Source organism: Schistocerca serialis, chromosome 1, assembly GCF_023864345.2.
Source record: "Schistocerca serialis cubense isolate TAMUIC-IGC-003099 chromosome 1, iqSchSeri2.2, whole genome shotgun sequence".
Lineage (NCBI taxonomy): Eukaryota > Metazoa > Arthropoda > Insecta > Orthoptera > Acrididae > Schistocerca > Schistocerca serialis.
This window is the reverse complement of record NC_064638.1, coordinates 328,706,881-328,726,060: the sequence shown is the minus strand read 5'-3', so window position 1 is coordinate 328,726,060 and position 19,180 is coordinate 328,706,881. Positions and strand designations below refer to the sequence as shown.

The following is a 19,180-nucleotide window of genomic DNA, read 5'->3' as shown; positions in this document are numbered from 1 at the left end:
GTAGCAGTGTGCCTCTAAATTGTTTCAATATCTTCCTTTAACCCGACATGGTGGGGATTCCAAACACTCAGCAGTATTCAAGAATGAGTCACACTAATGTTCCATACATGTTCTCCTCTATGGATGATCTACACACTCTTATAAGTCTCCCAATAAAATGAAGTTGACCATTCACTGTCCCAACAACTGGACTTACATGCCCACTTCATATCATTTTGTAATATACTTCTACATGTGACTGGGTCAAGCAGCATGCCACTAATGCTGTACTCAAACATTACGTGATCGTTTTTCCTACTCGTCTACATTAACTAATATTTTTCCACATGTAGAGCAAGCTGCCATTCATCACACCGAATATAAATTCTGCTTAAGTCATCCTGTATCCTCCTGCAATGAATACTAACCCTACTGTGACACCTAACTCTTCTTTTCAATATATGTTCCACAGTTTGTTGAATATTTTGGAGCTTTCTACTTTGTGTTTCAGTCATGTCTTGGACCACAGAGACCTTTTTGAACCCAAGAAAGATTGACAACTGAAATATAGATGGTGCCACAGAGGTCGGCTGCTGACAGTTCAGTCTCAACCACAATTTATCTCAATGGCGAGTAGCTCACTTTGGGGAGGAGAGATTTGTTTACAGAGTTTTGACCAAGATCCAAACTCCTTGTAACTTACAGTATTCCAATGATTAATATCTCCATCAAACTCATGTAAGACAGACCAGGAATTGTTCGCAATCAAGAGTTGGAATTTATCTGCAACTCTATCATAAGCAGCTTAAGTGCTGCATACATTCAGTGTTTGCTCTGAAGATGTAGCTTTATTGCTTTGATCACATGGACTCCAAAGTCAGTCACACGTTAACACAAGTCCAGATCTCGTTTACTCAGCTAACACTCGTTTTGTACAAGTATTGTGAACTCTTCACACTGCTGCCCTAACCACAATCACATCCACCACAATATGCTGTGAAGTCCAGCATTTAGCTCTTAAATATTTGTCTAACCATGATGCCCTAACTTTGTCTCTCGGTATTTTCCAAGTGCAATTTCTTCTTTTTTTGTGATTGTGTTGGCATAAACTGTCATCAGCACACTGGTTGGCAAAGATCTAGTATGAAGATCGATAGTAGGCACTCGATCAAGCACAGAGAGAGGCCAGAGAGAGATTCGCAAACAACATGTTGCCAATGTCCTCTCAACAGTAAGTATTTAGGTAGCTGCCACTGATCGCAGGGTCTCACTATCCCAGTCAGTCAGTCAGTCAGTCAGTCAGTCAGTCACTCACTCACTCGATCACTGACAGACTAAAGCACGGCAATTGAATAGATTTTTAAATCTGAAACGACTAATTTCTGTGCAGAATGTAAAGTACTAAAGAGGCATCAGCAAAGATTTTCAAACGGAGAAAAATTTTCGCTAAACTCTCGTTCAGAATATCTATCATACGCAGTCTATTATTTGGTTCTTGTTGATCATTATCAAAGAAAGCAGCAGTGTAAGTAACAACAAATAGCAGTCTCTTGCCATTGTTTCGCTAATGAACGATTCCTCTTTTTTTTTTAAATTGTACGCGGCGGTAGCATGCACAAAGGCAAGCCATGCCGCAAGCGGCGACAAGCCGTAAACACTCATTATCAGAATGCGACAAACAATGCATCACACAGTACAGTAATGCATTTTCAGCTTAGGGCGACATAAACACCTATAACAAAGAGAACGGCACTTATCAGATCAAATAAAAATAAGCAATCAATTCAAACCAGACGAAGCACGTGAAAAAGGAAGGGTACCCTTATAAATACGGATGGAGCGCCTGATGCATAGCAATGGCTACCTGGTAAAGCTTAACTGCTAAGCTTACGACTCAAACCAAACTACTGTAGCTGTATCTTCATTCATTTGACCTAAATTGTGTCTCATATTACAATGGACCAACTTTGTTTCGATTTGGAGGTGCTGCCTAAAACTTTTCTCTCCCCTTGAATTCCGAGTCTCAAATTTCAGGTGCGTCTTACATTCGGGAAAATTTTTTTTCCTTGATTTCGAGTCTCATTTTTCAGGTGCGGCTTAGATTCGAATAAATATGGTAATCCACACGTTCATTTGTACTGTAGAAAGAGGATACTGGCCACTCATAATAACATCCTCTCCCTTGATTCCTATGGTGCAAGACACCACAGTGGCGACAAGGACACTACAGTGGTGATCGAAGTTAATCAACTTGGTCAAAGATTTTGCTTGCTTCTCTTGTGTTTTACCTTGCAGGGGTGATCATGTTAAAGTGTTTGCTAATTTGTTGTTGTGTTCTTGCATGTCTTCGAGGAGGGGAGCTGCAGAATTAATCAAAATTCTGTTATTCTCTTTTCAGAGGCTTTGCTTGCTTTTTGATATAACGTACTTGTGTAAACCATGGCTACCATACATCTCCACTCCCTGCCCTCCAAGCCTCAACCGCAGATGGTCAATGTGATGGATCTAACACAAGCTTTTCAGTTTCAGAACCAACAAACTGCTACCTTGCTGACAACGGTACAACAACTACTGGCTGTACAAGCTGTGTCGACCGTACAACTGACCAACCAACCAGCCCAACAAGTGCCGCCAACCAGCATACCAACATTCCGGCAATTTAACGACACAGAAAAAGAATGGCTCAGATACTTGACTCAGTTCCAAGCACATTGTAAAGTTCATCGCGTTCAAGGTAGTGTAAAAGTTACAATACGTCCTTTCAATTGCGGGGTCCCCAGTGTTCAGGTTAATAGAAAAACTAGTCTCAACAGCATCGCCCTACAAACTCAGCTATGACAAAGTAATCGCTGCATTAACTTGGTACTATGACCAGCAAGTTCAAGCAGCTGCAGCCAGATATCATTTTTTTCACTTGCAGAAAAAGCTGTAACAGCTGTAACAACAGTGGTACACAGAATTAACAAGCATGACTAGGGAGTGTAAATATAAGTGTAGTTGTGGCAACTTTTACAGTGATATCATGATACTTGATGCTATAACATTCAATGTCCCAGATAAGAGAAAACGGGAACAGAACTTAAAGTACTCAGATCCATCACTTCCCCAAGTATTGCAAACCTTGGGGCAATATGAATCCAGTGCCATAGCAGCCGGTAAGTTTGACCAAGCTCCCATTTGTTGGGTCGAGTCATCCCTTGCTTGTGACTGCCCCAAGCAGTAACAACAACAACCACATACACAGCCGCATGGACAGCCACACAGACATGTAAACAAGTCTGTGAATTTAGTCCTGCCCTAGATGTTTTGCTCGCCATAAAAAACAGCACATGTGGAAAAAAGGCCTTGTCCAAGCAGTTTGTTTGCAACTGCACAAAAATGCCAATTTTGCCTGCGCCAAGAAGAAGAAGGGGGGGAAAAAAAACCAGGCTCATGCTCATGTGGTGAATGCTGTGTAATCATGCCACAAACGAACAGTTAGGCCCACCACACCTTTCTAAATTTAGCAAGCACCTCACTGCTTACAACGGACAGGAATTCCAGTGCTTGGACAGTATAGTTTGCCAGTTACTTACAAATCTCTTACTAAGAAAGTGACTTTTATTGTGTTGAAATCAAGTGACAGTGAGAACATATTCAGATAAGATGCCTTTAATTTGTTTGGACTTACCATCGAAAACAATGTACTCTCAATACCAGCTTTTGCACCAAAAGACAATGTAGCTAGCTTGCTTAAGAAATTTTCTGAACTATTTTCAGAAAGAATGGGAAAAGCAATTAACTTTATAGCACATGTTACATTGAAAGACAATGCACAGCCTAAGTTTTTCCAGGCCTGACCCGTTCCATTTGCTTTAAGAGACAATGTAGCCTATGAATTGAAAGAATTGCGAGATAATGGTACAATCGCTCCCATTCAAGCTAGTCAATGGGCAAGTTCTCTCATTTTGTTGCCTAAGCCTTTTGGTCGCATTCGCATTTGTGTTGACTTCAAGTCTACAATCAACCAACAGACAGTAGTTACCTCACCCTGAGGAGCTCATGGACAGGCTTAGTGCACGATGTTACTTTTCTAAGATAGATTTGCGTGATACCTACTTGTAAATTCCATTCGATGAAGACTCACAGAAACTGTTTGTTGTAAATACACACTTAGGACTGTTGAAGTATTTGTGTTTGCTTCCGCACCTGCCTATTCCAATGTTACTAGAAACAGCTGACTGCAAAAGTACCATTTTGTTCAAACTATCTTTATGATACTGTCATCTCAGGTTGTACACAAGGTGAACACATTGCCAATTTGCATACTTTTTTTTGAGTGTTGTCAGAAGCAGGACTCAAGCGTTGTCTCGAAAATTGTGTCTTTTTTCAAACTGAATTACAGTGTTTAGGTTATGTGATAAACAGCCACGCTGTGCATTGCCTCCAATCTCATTTGCTTGCAATCTGTGCCTGCCTGTTCCTTGCAATGTATCTGAACTGCAGTTAGTACTAGGCAAGATGACATACTACATTCGGTTCACACCAAATGTCCCTCCACAGCAAAAATGTACATTTTGTGTGGACTAAAGACTGTCAAGATGCATTTCAGAAACTCAAAAATGCTTTGCTTAGTGACAGATGTTAAGTGCATTTTGACCCTGCCAAGCCAGTAGCTTTGCAAGTCTATGCTTCTTCCTATGGAATCGTCGCTGTGCTTTCGCACAGGATTGGCACACGAGACAGACCCATTGCGTTTGCCTCAAATTTGCTCACTCAAATTCAGTATAATTATTCTCAAATGGAAAAAGAAGCACTTGCTAGTGTTTATGGTGTGACGAATTTCCATTCTATTTGTTTGGTCACACGTTCTTTTTATTGACAGATCAAAAGTGTTTGCAGTCCTCGTTTCATCTGTCAAAGCTGGTTCCTATATGCACTGCTCAAAAATTGCAACATTGGACTTTGTTTCTTTCACAGTACCAGTATGACACTGTGTACAGGCTTACGGCAATGCAGACGCCCTATCTCACCTTCTGATTGGGCCAGACTCTGATTTTGAGCATCTGCCACATCTTGTTGCCAAATCAATGCGCAGGACTCTGAATTAATGGAATCTTTTCCTTTGCACTACAGAAAAATTGCAGAGACCACACAAGCAGACCCAGATTTCAAGATTCTGTTGCATTACATTCGCACGTCTTGGCCTCGTTCATTAAACAGTATCCAGAACTCAGTTGTGCACTGATATTTTGCACATCAGCATAGACTTTCAGTTCAACAGGGTGTGGTTCTAATTCAAAATGATAGTGGACAATCATGTGTTCTTGTTCCCAAAGTGTTGCAATTGCTCCACCACAGACATTAGGGAGTTTTTCACACTATACAATTAGTGTGACAGCACTGTACTTGGCAGGGCACAGATGCCCACATTGAACAGATGACGTAACAGTGTCGCGCACGCATGGGAAACCAATCCAATCTGCCACAGACCTTCTCAGCTTGGCATGACCATTTTGGTACACTCGTTGGCTCATAGCGATAGACTCTTTTAGCAAGTTCCCTTTTGCAGTCCCTATGGCTTCTACCACATCACATAGCACCATTCGAGCATTGTCTTCTGTATTTTGCATAGAAGGTTTGCCAGATGTATTTGTGCCTGACAACGAACCACAGTTCTTTTCATGTGGTTTTGAATAGTTTTTTGAATGAAAGGGCATTCATCATCTGATAAATGGTCTGTTTCAACCCCAATCCAACGGAAAAACAGAACGCTTCGTATGCACTTTTAAGCAGCATATGGCCAAGCTTCACACCACCCACATATGGGAACAGGCACTGCAACTCTTTCTCGCCTCCTATCACTCCCACCCATGAGATGGACCATCACCGGCTTCTGCATGGCAACCACCACCGGACGCTACTACACTTGCTACACCCAGCGCAGCATCTGCCACCGCCAATGGTCCACAAGTAAAGCTTAGCGTCACGCGATCTTGCTCTTTTCAGGGTTTAAGGCAACTGTTTGCACTGGGAAAGAGGCATGATCCAGGAACGCATTGGCTCTTTTATGTACTTGATTGCAAGTACCGATGGTTTGGAATGCCGCCGCCAGAACCAAACTCATGTGTGTCATTTGCCCCATGATTCTGCTGCTTTTCTTCCCCTTGATCCACGACCTCACGGGACTGCGCAGCCCTCGCAGCCGCCCACTGCTGCCACCAGGGAACCCCAGAAGGAGCGGATGGACGATGTGCCTTTCCCCTGCTTACCTCACTCGCGGACCTGATGGACCTGGAGCTGCCATCGCCATCACCATCACTGTCATTGCCGCAGACTTGCCCTCTGGCCTGGACGTGTGCCCTGGCAGCAGTTTTCCAGAGGATGTTCCTGTTGCCTCACACTTCAGATGGCAGGGTACAGCTGGGAGTATGCCGTCCTCCACAGTTACAGCTCCCAGTTCACCTCTAGGTCCAGTATCCTGCAAACCCCGCCCCCTCCCCCTCCTGTCTTCCCAACATGACAACGGCGCAGCATTTCAAGGGGGTGGGGGAGGGGAGGCATGTGCTACCATCAGCTGTCATCAACACACTGGTCAGTAAAGATGTAGCATGAATGTCAATAGTACGTGCTCAACCAAGTGTGGCTTATCATGAGAGAGGTCAGAGATTGACTTGCAAGCAACACACCAGCAACGCCCCTTCGACAGCAAGTATTTAGGCTGCCGCCCCTGACCGTAGGGTCTCACTATCCCAGCCAGTCACTCACTCACTCACTGAGCCTCTAGCCCACTGACAAACTGGCTCAGCTCACTACTCCAAGTTGGTGTCTGTCATTCATTCGCGGAGCAGCACAGTTCAGCACAGGCTACGACAGTACAAAGTGTCCAATTATAGGAAGATCGCCGATACTGCCTATGAGAGGACTACTATTGTGGAAGAGCTTGTACCACAACACATGGAATCTATTAAAGTTAAATAGCAGCAATCTGTTCACGTAAATAAAGAATCGTGCTAATCCACATGTGTATTTGTGTTGCAGAAAGAGGATACAGGTCGCCCATAGTAAGTGAGCCGTGCCGCGACATGAGTTCAAAAGCACTCTGCCTCACTTCACATTTCCCTCACCACCACGCAACACTGCCTAAACATAAGAAGAAGAGGGGGAAATTGCAGATGCGCAGCATTTAAATGGCAGTGCAATTGCACTGCATACAATTTGGTTTATGTTTCACATTGGTCAACAACATAGGTCACAAAAACAAAACAAATTTTCAGTATTATTTAATTACTTTTGGTGTCTTGAAAACATAATATAATTTTTATCTAGTACAAACTGTCAGCATATGGGTAGATGAAGGCAATTGAACAGAGTTTTGCACTCAAGTTGCCAAGGAGTCAAGACTCGTTTAGTTTCATAACCCAAAAAAAGGTCCTTTACACAAGTATGTTGACCGAAATATTGTAGCACTTTTGTAACCTCACTATGGAGACATGGAAAGTCTGTCAAAGGAAAGCAACGTAAACGTCCTGGACAGTTCTAACATAAAAATACTTCTCATAGTTGAAATTATCTTGCAGGTTGTAATGGGGCATCCTCATCTAGCATTACTTTTGCTCAACAGTAGCTGTCAATACCAGTTTTATTTTTCAAATTTTGGTCAGGTTAATATTATCTCGGTTGCTTTTCTGGAAACTTTCATACAGTTTTATACACAGTATGTTATATTTCAAGCCAACATTTATGAAAGGGAATTACTTTATAAAATAATTAATTTTGATGTTATAATTAATAGGTAATAGTTCTGAATGTACAGTTAAATATTTTTTTAAGAAACATTTGGAATTACAAATTATTTGCACACTTAAAATTTTTTTATTATTAATTACGCAATACTGTACTGTTTACTATGTTGATTTCTGGATTAATTTTTGAAATAATAATCGAAAATAATAATGTAATGAAAACTAGTAGTAAGAAAAATTGTAAACACTATGGAATATTGTTACTTCTGCAGTGTATGAGTGTCATAAGATGTGATTCCTGGAAATGATCAGTAAAAATAACTGCAATCTCCAAACCAATTCAAGCTACCACGATCACAATACAAGGCATTGTAAAGACTTCCACATTCCCTATGTAGCAAAAACTAGAAGTCAGAAACATGTTAGCCACTTAGGAATACAGCTTTTAAATGCACTTCCATCTCAAATTAAAGAATTGAAATGCAAAAATAATTTCAAGCGTGAAGTAAAAAAAAATACTTGATGGAAAAATGCTACTACAGTGTAAATGAATACCTGTCTCAGACTGTGGATTGAAACCTGTACTTATTTTTTAAAAAGTCAAACTAATTTAATTATGTTTTCACCTTCGTAATTATGGTCCTTATGAAAAATCTGTTAAATATCCATAATACGTTTTGTGTTTAAGGTGTAGTTCATGATCTATAATTGTTTATCATGAGCACGTACTTTTGTTTTTGTGTAATAAGTTCTTGTACACTACTTATGTACTATGTGTATGTAATTTGTTTTGCTGTTTGTATATGTTTGTCCATTTATTATGTGTGTGTGTTGTTATGTGTTACATGTAATCAAATGACAAATCCTATATCACATGTGTAATCTATTGGATGCTAAATAAATAAATAAATAAAACATATTTTTGTACAACAGGGGCGAACAATGTAATTTTGGCTTTGTTAATGTGAAAAATCAAAATACTGTAGCGGTATACTAAAATGTGAAAAATCAGTGGAAAATATACAAAAATTTTTGCAACAATGATCTTTTAATTTATTCAGTTCAAACCAACTGTGAGGATCTGATGTTAGATTTTCAGCTTCAAGAATCAGACCCCTAGACAAGAAGAACTGGAGCTATCTCAACATAACAAGCTAGGTAAACTTGTAAGTTTACTGTAAGCCTCGTTCCTCTCAAATCTTCATAAAAGACTTTGCTTATTAATTACTTGGACTGGGCATTTTTTAATGTGGACAATAGATGGAAGAAGAATGGAGTGGGAAGATTACAAGGTCAATCAGTTACATCTGAACATGCACAGGGACACTTTCAAATGAAATGGTAATCGGCCTTGAAAACAGCTCGGAAACAAATTTAACTTTGACAATTTCCTCAAAATCTTTATAAAAACTATCCTTGTAATTTTTTCCAGGCCACAATGAATTCTTCAAACCCATCATTTTCTTTAACGACAGTGAGCTTACGGAACTGGATAGTCTTTTTCAGAATGTGTCCCTTCTACAATGCGATTTTCTTTTTAAACGCGTCCCGATCAAATCAGAAAGAAGTTAAGTTGCATTGTCTTACTGTGGGCGGTGTGCAGTCAAGTCCACTTAAAATGTGAAGTCTGCACTCCATTCCAAATGTTCTAATATTCATTCCTGCACTTCTTTTCCCTTCAAAAAATTAAACAGTACCGAATTTTAAATCAAAAGAGCCTTCCAGACATACCCCTTGACTTTGCAGCAACATATCAAGTCTCCATGGTATTCATTCAGCTCCACAGAAAACTGTGTTGCAACTAACAATGGAATAATGCATGTGACTTGAGAAATTTTACTGTTCCTACCACCAATTTCTTCACAGGCTCCGGGCCTGCACATTTAACATTTGAGGTACAAAATAATGAATCCTGTCTGTAGATCTTTGTAACTTTTTGCTCTTTCACTGTCAACTGAATCTTTCATTTCTTTCTGCACAAAATTGTAATGTCTTTTCACAGCAAACATGCACTGTCACTTACGCAAATTGAGAATTCTCATCCCTTTCTTCAGTCATTCCCATGTATGCAAACAGCCACTGGATCAGTGAACATCCTACATATCACGAACAAACACTGAAGGCTAAACAATACTGACAGCATGATTCTGCTTACTGAACAGACTTGTGCCGACTGAAAAACGGCGCACCACAACACTAAATGAAATTTCCCGTTGTTGCGGGTACATCCCAGAAGGACTGAGAAAAGCTGAGTGACAGGCAGGGACTGACAAGCCTGTGGCCTGTGCATGCTGCACGCATGTAGCTTGGCACACCATGGCCAGTCCTGCCCTAGAACTGTGACCGAATAATTCTAGAGTCTTTTTTCTATATTACAGTCACTGGCAATTCCCTCATAACTTACAATCTGTCATTTTGTTTCACAGCTGCTTTCTTTTTTTCCGTCCATTATAATGTCAACACTTCTTACACAGTCAACTTTTGAGATGGATCATTGCTGATCAGGTATCTTCTCCTCTTTTTTTTTCAGTTCACATTATTATATTTAATTCAGTGTTTCTAGTTGCCATATCTGGACACATTGTTCACCACCAGTACAGACCAGTACCCCAGGCCTGTTGATGTCAGGTCATCAAGGAACAAACACAACAGTCTGGATGGCAAAAGCAACAATGCAGGCCTCCCGGCCACATCATCAAGAATTGAATACAGCAGTTCAGGACGACGACAACAACAACAACAACAACAACAACGAGTTGTTGTCAAAGGAAACTACAGCAGCTGCCGTTGCAACCAACAGCACCTGTGTCACCAACAGGTGGAGTTCCATTGCAGTGTAAGGCTGTGAGTTAATGAGCATTTCGCTCTCATTTAAATATATGTCCGAATGAGTCTGCTTTCAGAAATTGTGAAACGAACCCTGTCATCCAGGACCGTGCCACAAAAAGGGCGTAGATTCGCCACGAGATGGGGAAATTCACAGGCTTCTATTGTGCTGAATGAGGCCTGGTGCTGTTGTGTGTGAGTGAGACAGATGAGAACCTACATCATAGGGAAGCCATATAGAAGCCGTTTATGGCCAGGAAGACGTAGCAGTGTTAAAATGGCAGACCTAAGATTGGGCATAAAGGGAAACATTTATGAAAACTATTTAATTCTGTAGTAACTCAGGGAATGAAGTCACGGTAATTTTAATCTATCATCCTCCATAAATTTTCATGATCACAATGTAAGTTAGATATTGATCATATCTATAACAGTTTAGAATTTACTGTTAAAGTGAAATTCACAAGTTTTGTAACAAAGACCTGAATGCTAAAATCCGAACGCTTTAGTCGATCTTAACGATTGACATTTTATATAGAAGCGCATTATTAAAATGACAAATGTTGTAAATATCAACTCTGTAACTTTGTTTAAAAGTTATAGTAATTTAAATTATCAGTATTTTCAGCTAAGCATCAGATCATCATTTTCTCCACACAAAACACAATGAACGACAACAGCATGACACCTTATTGAATCATTAGATAATAGAATATTTGTTGTAAAGTTTAGTGCATAATAGTTACTTTTGTTCTTTATTTATCAGAAAGCACATTGGTGCAAGGCTGCTGGCTGTGACATTCAAAGTTAAGAAGGAAATTGTATTGGTTTTATGTAAAATAATTTAACATTTATTATATAATGGATATTATTGTTACTCTATTTTATAAAACGTGAAAATGGTCAAGCTTTGATTATTTAAATATGTTAAAATGTAAAATAAGCTGTAGCCAATAAGTTAGACGGCTTCAGGAAAGGGAACTGCACTAGTCAGTTGAGCGAGGATATTTGGCTTGCGGGACACGTGGCCGGGGACGAGCACAGGGACATTTCGGATTGTGACGCGAAAGCTGACAGTCGGTCTTTAGGCAGCTAGGAAGTGAAATGACTTCGAAAATTTCACGTTGTGTGGTATCGCAGAACTTAGTCTCTGAGCAGTGATCAGCTGCATGCCTGGTGTGAACTCTAACTTTTCGTGTAAATAACAAGGTGGAGTATTGGACTAGTGTTTCGCGATGAGATTGTGAATGATTGAACTGTGTCAAATGGATATGCGTCCAAGTGTAACAGTAACTCTAAATACAACTTTTGCTATTAGTTTGCTTTCTGAATAAACATCATTCTAAGCAAATCGCAACAGTGTGGCCTAAATCATTTATGGGTCATTAATTTAGTTCCCGATATTATTATTACTGTTATTATATGTTATATTAACTTTGTATTTCGCAAACTTGCCATCAGCCACACAATTTAACCAAAAGGTCACAAGTGTCTAATTTAGGGTGTGTAATGCGACTCATGCAGATCAAACCCTAGAAGAATTTGAGCCAAGACATTTCAATGAAGAGGAACCACATGTGAGCCCGAACATCTTTGGGGTGTTAGCTTGCATGGCACGACAATCAAGGCACACTTGTGTCTACAAAGTCAGGTACTTGCAAGTAGGCTGTGCTGTATTCCTTTGCCACTACAATACTTATGCTGACGCATGGCCACTGCTAACCAGTTGGGTCCCAGCTATCAAACCTGTCAGATTCACAGTCAGTTTGGTCCCAGCCACTGAACCAGGCATTTTCAGCAATAGATGCAGCATAATGCAGTCCAGCCACTGACTCTGGACAGAGTTCTTATTGCTGTTCCAGGATCATTTTTCCTGTGCCACGCTTCTGAGCAGCCAGTTGGTCTGCCTGAGACTTCAGCTTGTTGGCTGTGGTCTCTGCAAACTACAGCCTATGGACTTGGTTATCAAACTGTCACACTTCATAATTGTAATTGCCCGACAGCTGTCGATAATGTGACCTGTATGCATATGGACACTGGACTATGGTCTCACAGTGGTTGCACTTCATCACAGGTACCTAATAAAATGTCATCAATTAACAAAATAATGTTACAGTAACAGCACTTACTACATTTTAGAAGTTTCTTTTGTGCCTTTCAAAGACTAATTCAATGGCAGCTCATAAGCCTATTGTAGTGTCTTTATTTATGCTCTTCCTAATGAAGCGTGCAGTGTTTCCTGTCTACTGGGGAGCTTGTTCTTTCTATGTTTTCCTCCCCAACATCCCACTTTCAAGTTTGAAGTGCATTAGTTACATTCCCAAACAGCCCCAAATGAAGGAATAGTTCAACTTCAAAGTGTATTTTTTAATATTTATTTATTTATTTATTTTTCTGTGCAAATGAAGTGGAAATATTTTTTGTATATGTTATACATCTTTAATGCAACGGTTTCAATTGTTATCTACATCCTTATGTAGTTGATGAATGCCTGTTACTCACCTTACAAAGGCTGTTTGGAATCGCAAATGAAATGGATGACAAGGGTCTCTATTGTACACATTAAGATATCACTGTCAGAATGTGCACAAATATTATTCTTAAAGTTTTCAGTTGCTACAGCATGGAATTTTCTCCAATTTAAGAAACTGTTGGGGATGAATCTGTGATTCTGGAACATACCACTAGGTTACAGTGACCAATGTCTGCTGTGGTTATCAACAATCTCCCGAAGAACTGGAAGCTGCTATGACAACACGTGCATATCCTGATAAAGTAGAACAAATCAGAGAAGTATATCTATTTAATGACAGTTGTTTATGCATTTCTTCAGACTCCTGGACTGTTCTAGTAAATAGTTTCAAGTGTTTGAAACTGACTACTATGTAATAAATATGATAATATAGAATTTAAACACAGCCTTTTTTCTTAATTTCTGTGGTACCTTAATAATTGATAACATTGTCCCAAATAATTGCAAATCATCATGAAGCAGCTTTTCATTGAGCAGAACACTACTGAGAGAGTTAGTTAGAGTTAAAGTTATAAATAGAGAGAGAGAGAGAGAGAGAGAGAGAGAGAGAGAGAGAGAGAGAGAGAAAGGGATGTGAATTATCCATGTCTATAAGTTAAACTGTCTATTTTTGAGAGATGATAATGAAAATGAAGCCATTACCTCGAGGAGCAACATTACCACAAGCCTGTAGCATCTGTGACTTCCCCAGACCAGGATCTCCTACTACAAGTACATGAATATCTGCTCTCATGTCTGCTGACTTCTGGGTGCCACCAAACAAACCCAAGAGAAGTCCTGCTTTTACCAGCTCATGGCCATAAATAGTGGGACACAGCGAGTTCACTAGTAGTCGGAAAAGTGAAGGCTGTGAATGAATTTCCTGTGGGAAATAAATTTTACTCAATGAGAGAGCTTTCTATCTTCACTGCATACTGAGAATACACAGGGTGTATCATAATTAATGATAAAAGGCATACAGTTGAAAGCACATGACACTAAAAGCAAAAAATTCTCCAAGAAGACAGGTCTGCAAATGAACCGGTTGAGAGATAATTGTGACTTTGTGGTTACCAGCCACTACTGATGTCATTCTGTGTAAACACTGCACGACAGTCCCTGGTGTGGCCTATGTTTACATTTTCAAGACATGGAGTTGTAAACAGAATGGATGGGACAGTACACCACACAGACATAGTGCCACTCATGTCCATTGTTTGTGGAGCGACACCGCAGTAACGAGGAGAATGCGGATATGTATTTCACGTGTGGTAGGGCTAATGGCAATGCACGGGAGCCTGCACGCTTGTACCAAGACTCATACCCTGACCAAGACACCTCGAGAGCTCAACATTTACAAGGATGTCTCTGAGAAACTGAGAGCTTTGCACATGCTGCAAGATCGGGTAGGCCTGCACGAATCATACCTATGTTTCAATATGTGGTGTTGGAAACAGTCAAACACTATCCAGCAATCTCTATAAGGAGACTTGCATACACAAATTCCTGGAACAAGCCACAGTGGAATTTGAAGAATAATACATTGCAATGCCATGTACCAATACCACCTCCGAGTCCAGTGCCTTAGTGAGGCCTATTTGCTACTAGACTAGCGTTCTGTCAGTGGATTCAGGAAGATTTACGCAACCTGATGCTTTACGATAACATTTCATTTACAAATGAAACAAGAGTTCACTCATGATGGTGTGTTTAACTATCACACTTCTCCCATTTGGAATCATCTAGGCTCCTACCCTCATGCTATGGATGAGTCTTCAAATCAGACATTTCTCACTGAATGTGTGCTTAGTAGTACTAGATCACTTTATTGGACTGTACACGCTCCCAAGCAAACTCGCTGGATGGAATTACCTTGGGTTTCTGCAGCATCACCTCACAGGATTCCTGGAGTATGTTCTCTTAAGAGTGACATCAGAGGAGTGCTGCATGCATGATGGAACACTGGTGCATTTTGCTGTTATCGCGACACAGCATTTAACATCCCGATATAGCTGAGGATGGATTGGGCGAGGAGAATGTGTAAAGTAGCCTCCAAGATTGCCTAGTCTGAACACCATGGATTTCTGTGTTTAGGAACTCCTTGAAGGTGTAGTGTATTTACTTTAGTTAACACAGTTGTACAACTGGAGCAGAGACTTTTCAATATTTGTCAAGAATTTCAAAATGATCCTGGCTTGTTTGAAAGGATCCGAAATTAATAGCAATGGTGGGTACAGACCAGCATGCGGGTACGAGGACAGAACTTTGAACATCATCTTTAATTATGAGTACAGTTGTTTTCATTTATAGTAACTGCACTTCTACCGAAGTATTTGTAATAACTTTCCTGAATGTAGTATGGCACTGTTGCCTATGCCTAAGGGGGATCACATTCACACAGAATCAAGTGAGTGGCGGCTGGTAACCACAAAATCACAACTGTCTCACAAACAGTTCGTTTGAAGACCACTATGTTTACTGAGACTTTTGCTTCTAGTATTGTGTACTTTCAACTGTATGTGCTTACACCATTAATTATGATGTACCTTGCATAATATTAGAATCTGGATTAGCCACGTCAGGACTAAGTAGAAATATGTAACCTAAAGAAATACAGAAGTCCTAGATCGGCACTTCGTTTTAAATTGTCAAAAACATAATTAACAGAAGTGCAATTACTAATCTCACATTTTTATGCTTGGTTTTTTACCCCCAACACTCTGTAAGTGGGGAAAATTTTAGTTATTGAATCAGTGAGTGTCTGTTCAGGACACACACAGCAAACCACCTAGCAAGGGAACATTGCCTGCAGGAAAGATGACAAGGTATCACCACAATTTCATTTGAGAACACTGCACTTTTCATTATGTATATCACCTTACGCAATTATGTAAGAAATAATTATATTATTTGCTACTTCTTTTCTTAAATGAGTAACAGTCCATGACATGAACAATTGGCAAAAATGTTCAGGTAAAAGTTTTGACAAATTGTACTTAGTAAAACATGACTTCATAAATATCAACTTTACTAATAAATACAATGGCAAGTCAATTCCCTGCAGCAACTACATAAATATCACTTATAAACAAGGTGATTAACATAGGTGACAGACATAACACGACAAAATAATGAAAACAAATAGCCAATTTCTAGTTGAACCAGGACAAAATTACTTTCAATTCAGGAAAATAAATCGTTTTCAAGACAATGGTTTAATTGTGGGATAACAATGGGATCTCCAGTTGTAGGTGGTGTAAAAATTATTTTGATAGATCCTGTTGAACACATTATGTTCCCAAAAATAATTTCAAATAAAAATACAACAGACTGTAGTTGAACAGTTTTTGGTGTTGCTGAGCAACACTCTGACAATAAATTTTAAATGATAACACTGCCATTTGACTGTATTGTTATTTATTTAATTACAACCTAGGTTTCAGCCTGTTATGTCATTTATCAATCACTTGAAAATGGCATAACAGGCCGAAACCTAGGTCGTAGTTATGTAAATAACACAGTCAAATAGCAATGTGTTCATTTTTAGGAAAAAAAAAGACTGTACCTGAAAATGTACATGGATAAATCTTCTGCTTAACAGATCAGTCAACATAAAAAATTTACCAATTACATACACAAACTTTTCAGATATAACAATTAAAAAAATAGCCTGCATTTAAAAAAAATTAATTTAAACAACCAACAAATGACACAATCATACACCAAACTTCAAATCAGTCACACTCACAAAAAGCAGCAACACTCTGATATGGACTGATAGTCAAAACACTATGACCACATGCATAACAATGTGTCAGTTTACCTTTGGAATCGAATACAGAAGCAATTCAGCAATGCATCATTTCAAAAAGTCCTTAGATCGTTTTCAGAGGTATGTAGCAGCAGATGACTAAACACAGGCCACACAATTCTCGTAAATTACAGGTCAGTGGTTTTTAGGTGAGAAGCTGGCACTTGATAGTATCCCAGATGTATTCCATCAAGTTCAGGTCAGGCAAATTTGGTGGCCAAAGGATCAACTTGATCTCACTATCATGCTCATCCGACCTCTGTAGCACAATTATGACCTGCTGAAATGGACAACTATTCTGCTGGAAGATGCTATTGCAGTCAGGGAAGACAAGAAGCTTGTTGGGATACAAGTAGTCCATAGTAACATTCATGTAGTCCACATATGTCACTGTGCCTTCCGTTATCAACACAAACATAATGAAAGCTCAGGCGAATGTCTCCCACAGCATAATACTGCCCTCACTGGTCCATGGTACAACGAACATTTCAAGCAGTCATTCGTCTGGATGACTATGTCTGGACATGACCATCGGCCCGGTGTAACAAGAAATGTGATTCATTCGACCAGTAACAATGTTACCATTGATGCACGGTCCAGTCTCAATTATACCATGTCCACAGCAATCACAACTGATGATGTAATTGGTTTACAGGATACACAGCAATTACCTACTGTAGAGTCCCACACTCATCAATGTGTGTTAAACTGTCTCGCCCAAAACACTTGTGCCTGTACTAGCTTTCTATTCTGTCATTGTATCTGCCAGCTGCCAGATTGCTGCTTGCCTGCTTTACAGAGTGGGCAAGCCTCCAACCTCAACATTGTGTGATGAGGCATGGATGTCCAATACATCAGTGTCTACAAATGTTTTTACTGTCCTTCACCACTTTTCACAGACATTCACATCAGTTGGATGTAAGGTCCACCAGTTATACAAGTTCCCAAACATGTTTCAGCACCTCTGTGTCATCATCAGTGGGTTTCTGTTTTATTTAATCTGTAAAGTGAACATTTTCACTAAAGGCTTACAAAATTATGGGCATATTTAGTTCAGACAACAGTTTGTTTTTTTTAGTTAATACCTTTACACTCGGTTTGCATTGTTTTTCAGACACACGGTTTGCATTGTTTTTCAGGACCACTTGTGTATTATTTATTACAGGTAGCTTGTCATCTGGAACCAAATGATGTAGATGAGAAATTTTGTTGGGAGTTAACCTATCATTTAGTGCTTTAAATTTCACAACAGTGTCACCTCAACAATCAATTTCCCCGTTTTGGCCTCTGCCATCACTAAATGTACACAGAGCAGTACTGGTCTGCGTACATTTAGTATTCGTATGTTTGCTTGAAAGTCCTGTGTCATATATTTACATTCATGACATGCACTACAAATTTTAAGTAATGACTAATGCAATATGAAGGCTTAAACCATTTTAACCCTTCATCTGTGAACATGGTCCAAGACTGAAACCGGTAGATATTTGGGTTTAAAATAAAAACATCTGATGGCTCAACTATGCATTTCATACAGAATTTGTTGAATTTGGTGCCAGTTATTAGGACACAACACAGTCTTGCTACAGTCATCGAGGACTGAAATAATATTTGTGTGACTGAGTTCATACATTTGATGCTAATAATACAGTTAACTGACTTAACTTTGTACTTTTTTTTGTATGTAGTTCACTGCTTTTTAATGATACACGATTTTGCAGTATTGTTTGTGGTACTCTTGTAAGTCTTAATAAGAGTTACTCTTCTACTTTAATTAAAGCTCTCTGTAGCATAAGACTCTTCAATACCAGATGCCAGAACCCCTCTGCTCCATTGCCATTGTAATTATTTCTTCCCCAGAGTGAAGGGAAACTTGATTCATAGTATTCTAAGAATAATTTTAGGAGAGCATTAAATTTCCTCATCCAATGCGTGCCTTCAATAAAATACTTCAGTTGTTTGTCACTAAAGAGCTCTAGATAGCGTGTAACTGAGGGTTAATAAAAATCTCCATAATCAATCACTACACTTTTAGTTTTTATTTATGACACACTTTGGAGGCTTTCCTCCATCATAAGGTAGTATGTAAGGTGTTTAGCTCAATTGCATTGCTCTAAGGAGAACCAATTCTGTCAAAATATCTAGGAAACAGCTCATCACTTTGGTTGGTTGGAGGATTGATTGGGGGTGGGGGGCAGGGCGGAAAGGAGGAGGGGGGGGGGGGGGGGAGAATCAAACAGTGAGGTCATTGGTCCCATGATTAAAGGAGTCAGAAATTAAGGGAGGAACAAAACTAACAGCACAGTCCAGTCCAGTCCAGTCAAGAGA

At 39.6% G+C, this 19,180-nt stretch overlaps 1 protein-coding gene across 1 annotated transcript in view; it reads right to left on the bottom strand.

Moving 5' to 3' along the window:
- Positions 1-19,180, bottom strand: part of LOC126469898 (DNA helicase MCM8-like) — a 181,330-nt gene that overhangs the window by 91,659 nt on the left and 70,491 nt on the right. The window contains exon 8 of the mRNA XM_050097246.1: positions 13,705-13,924. Within this exon, the coding sequence (XP_049953203.1) occupies positions 13,705-13,924 (220 nt within the window). The remainder of the gene's footprint in view (positions 1-13,704; positions 13,925-19,180) is intronic.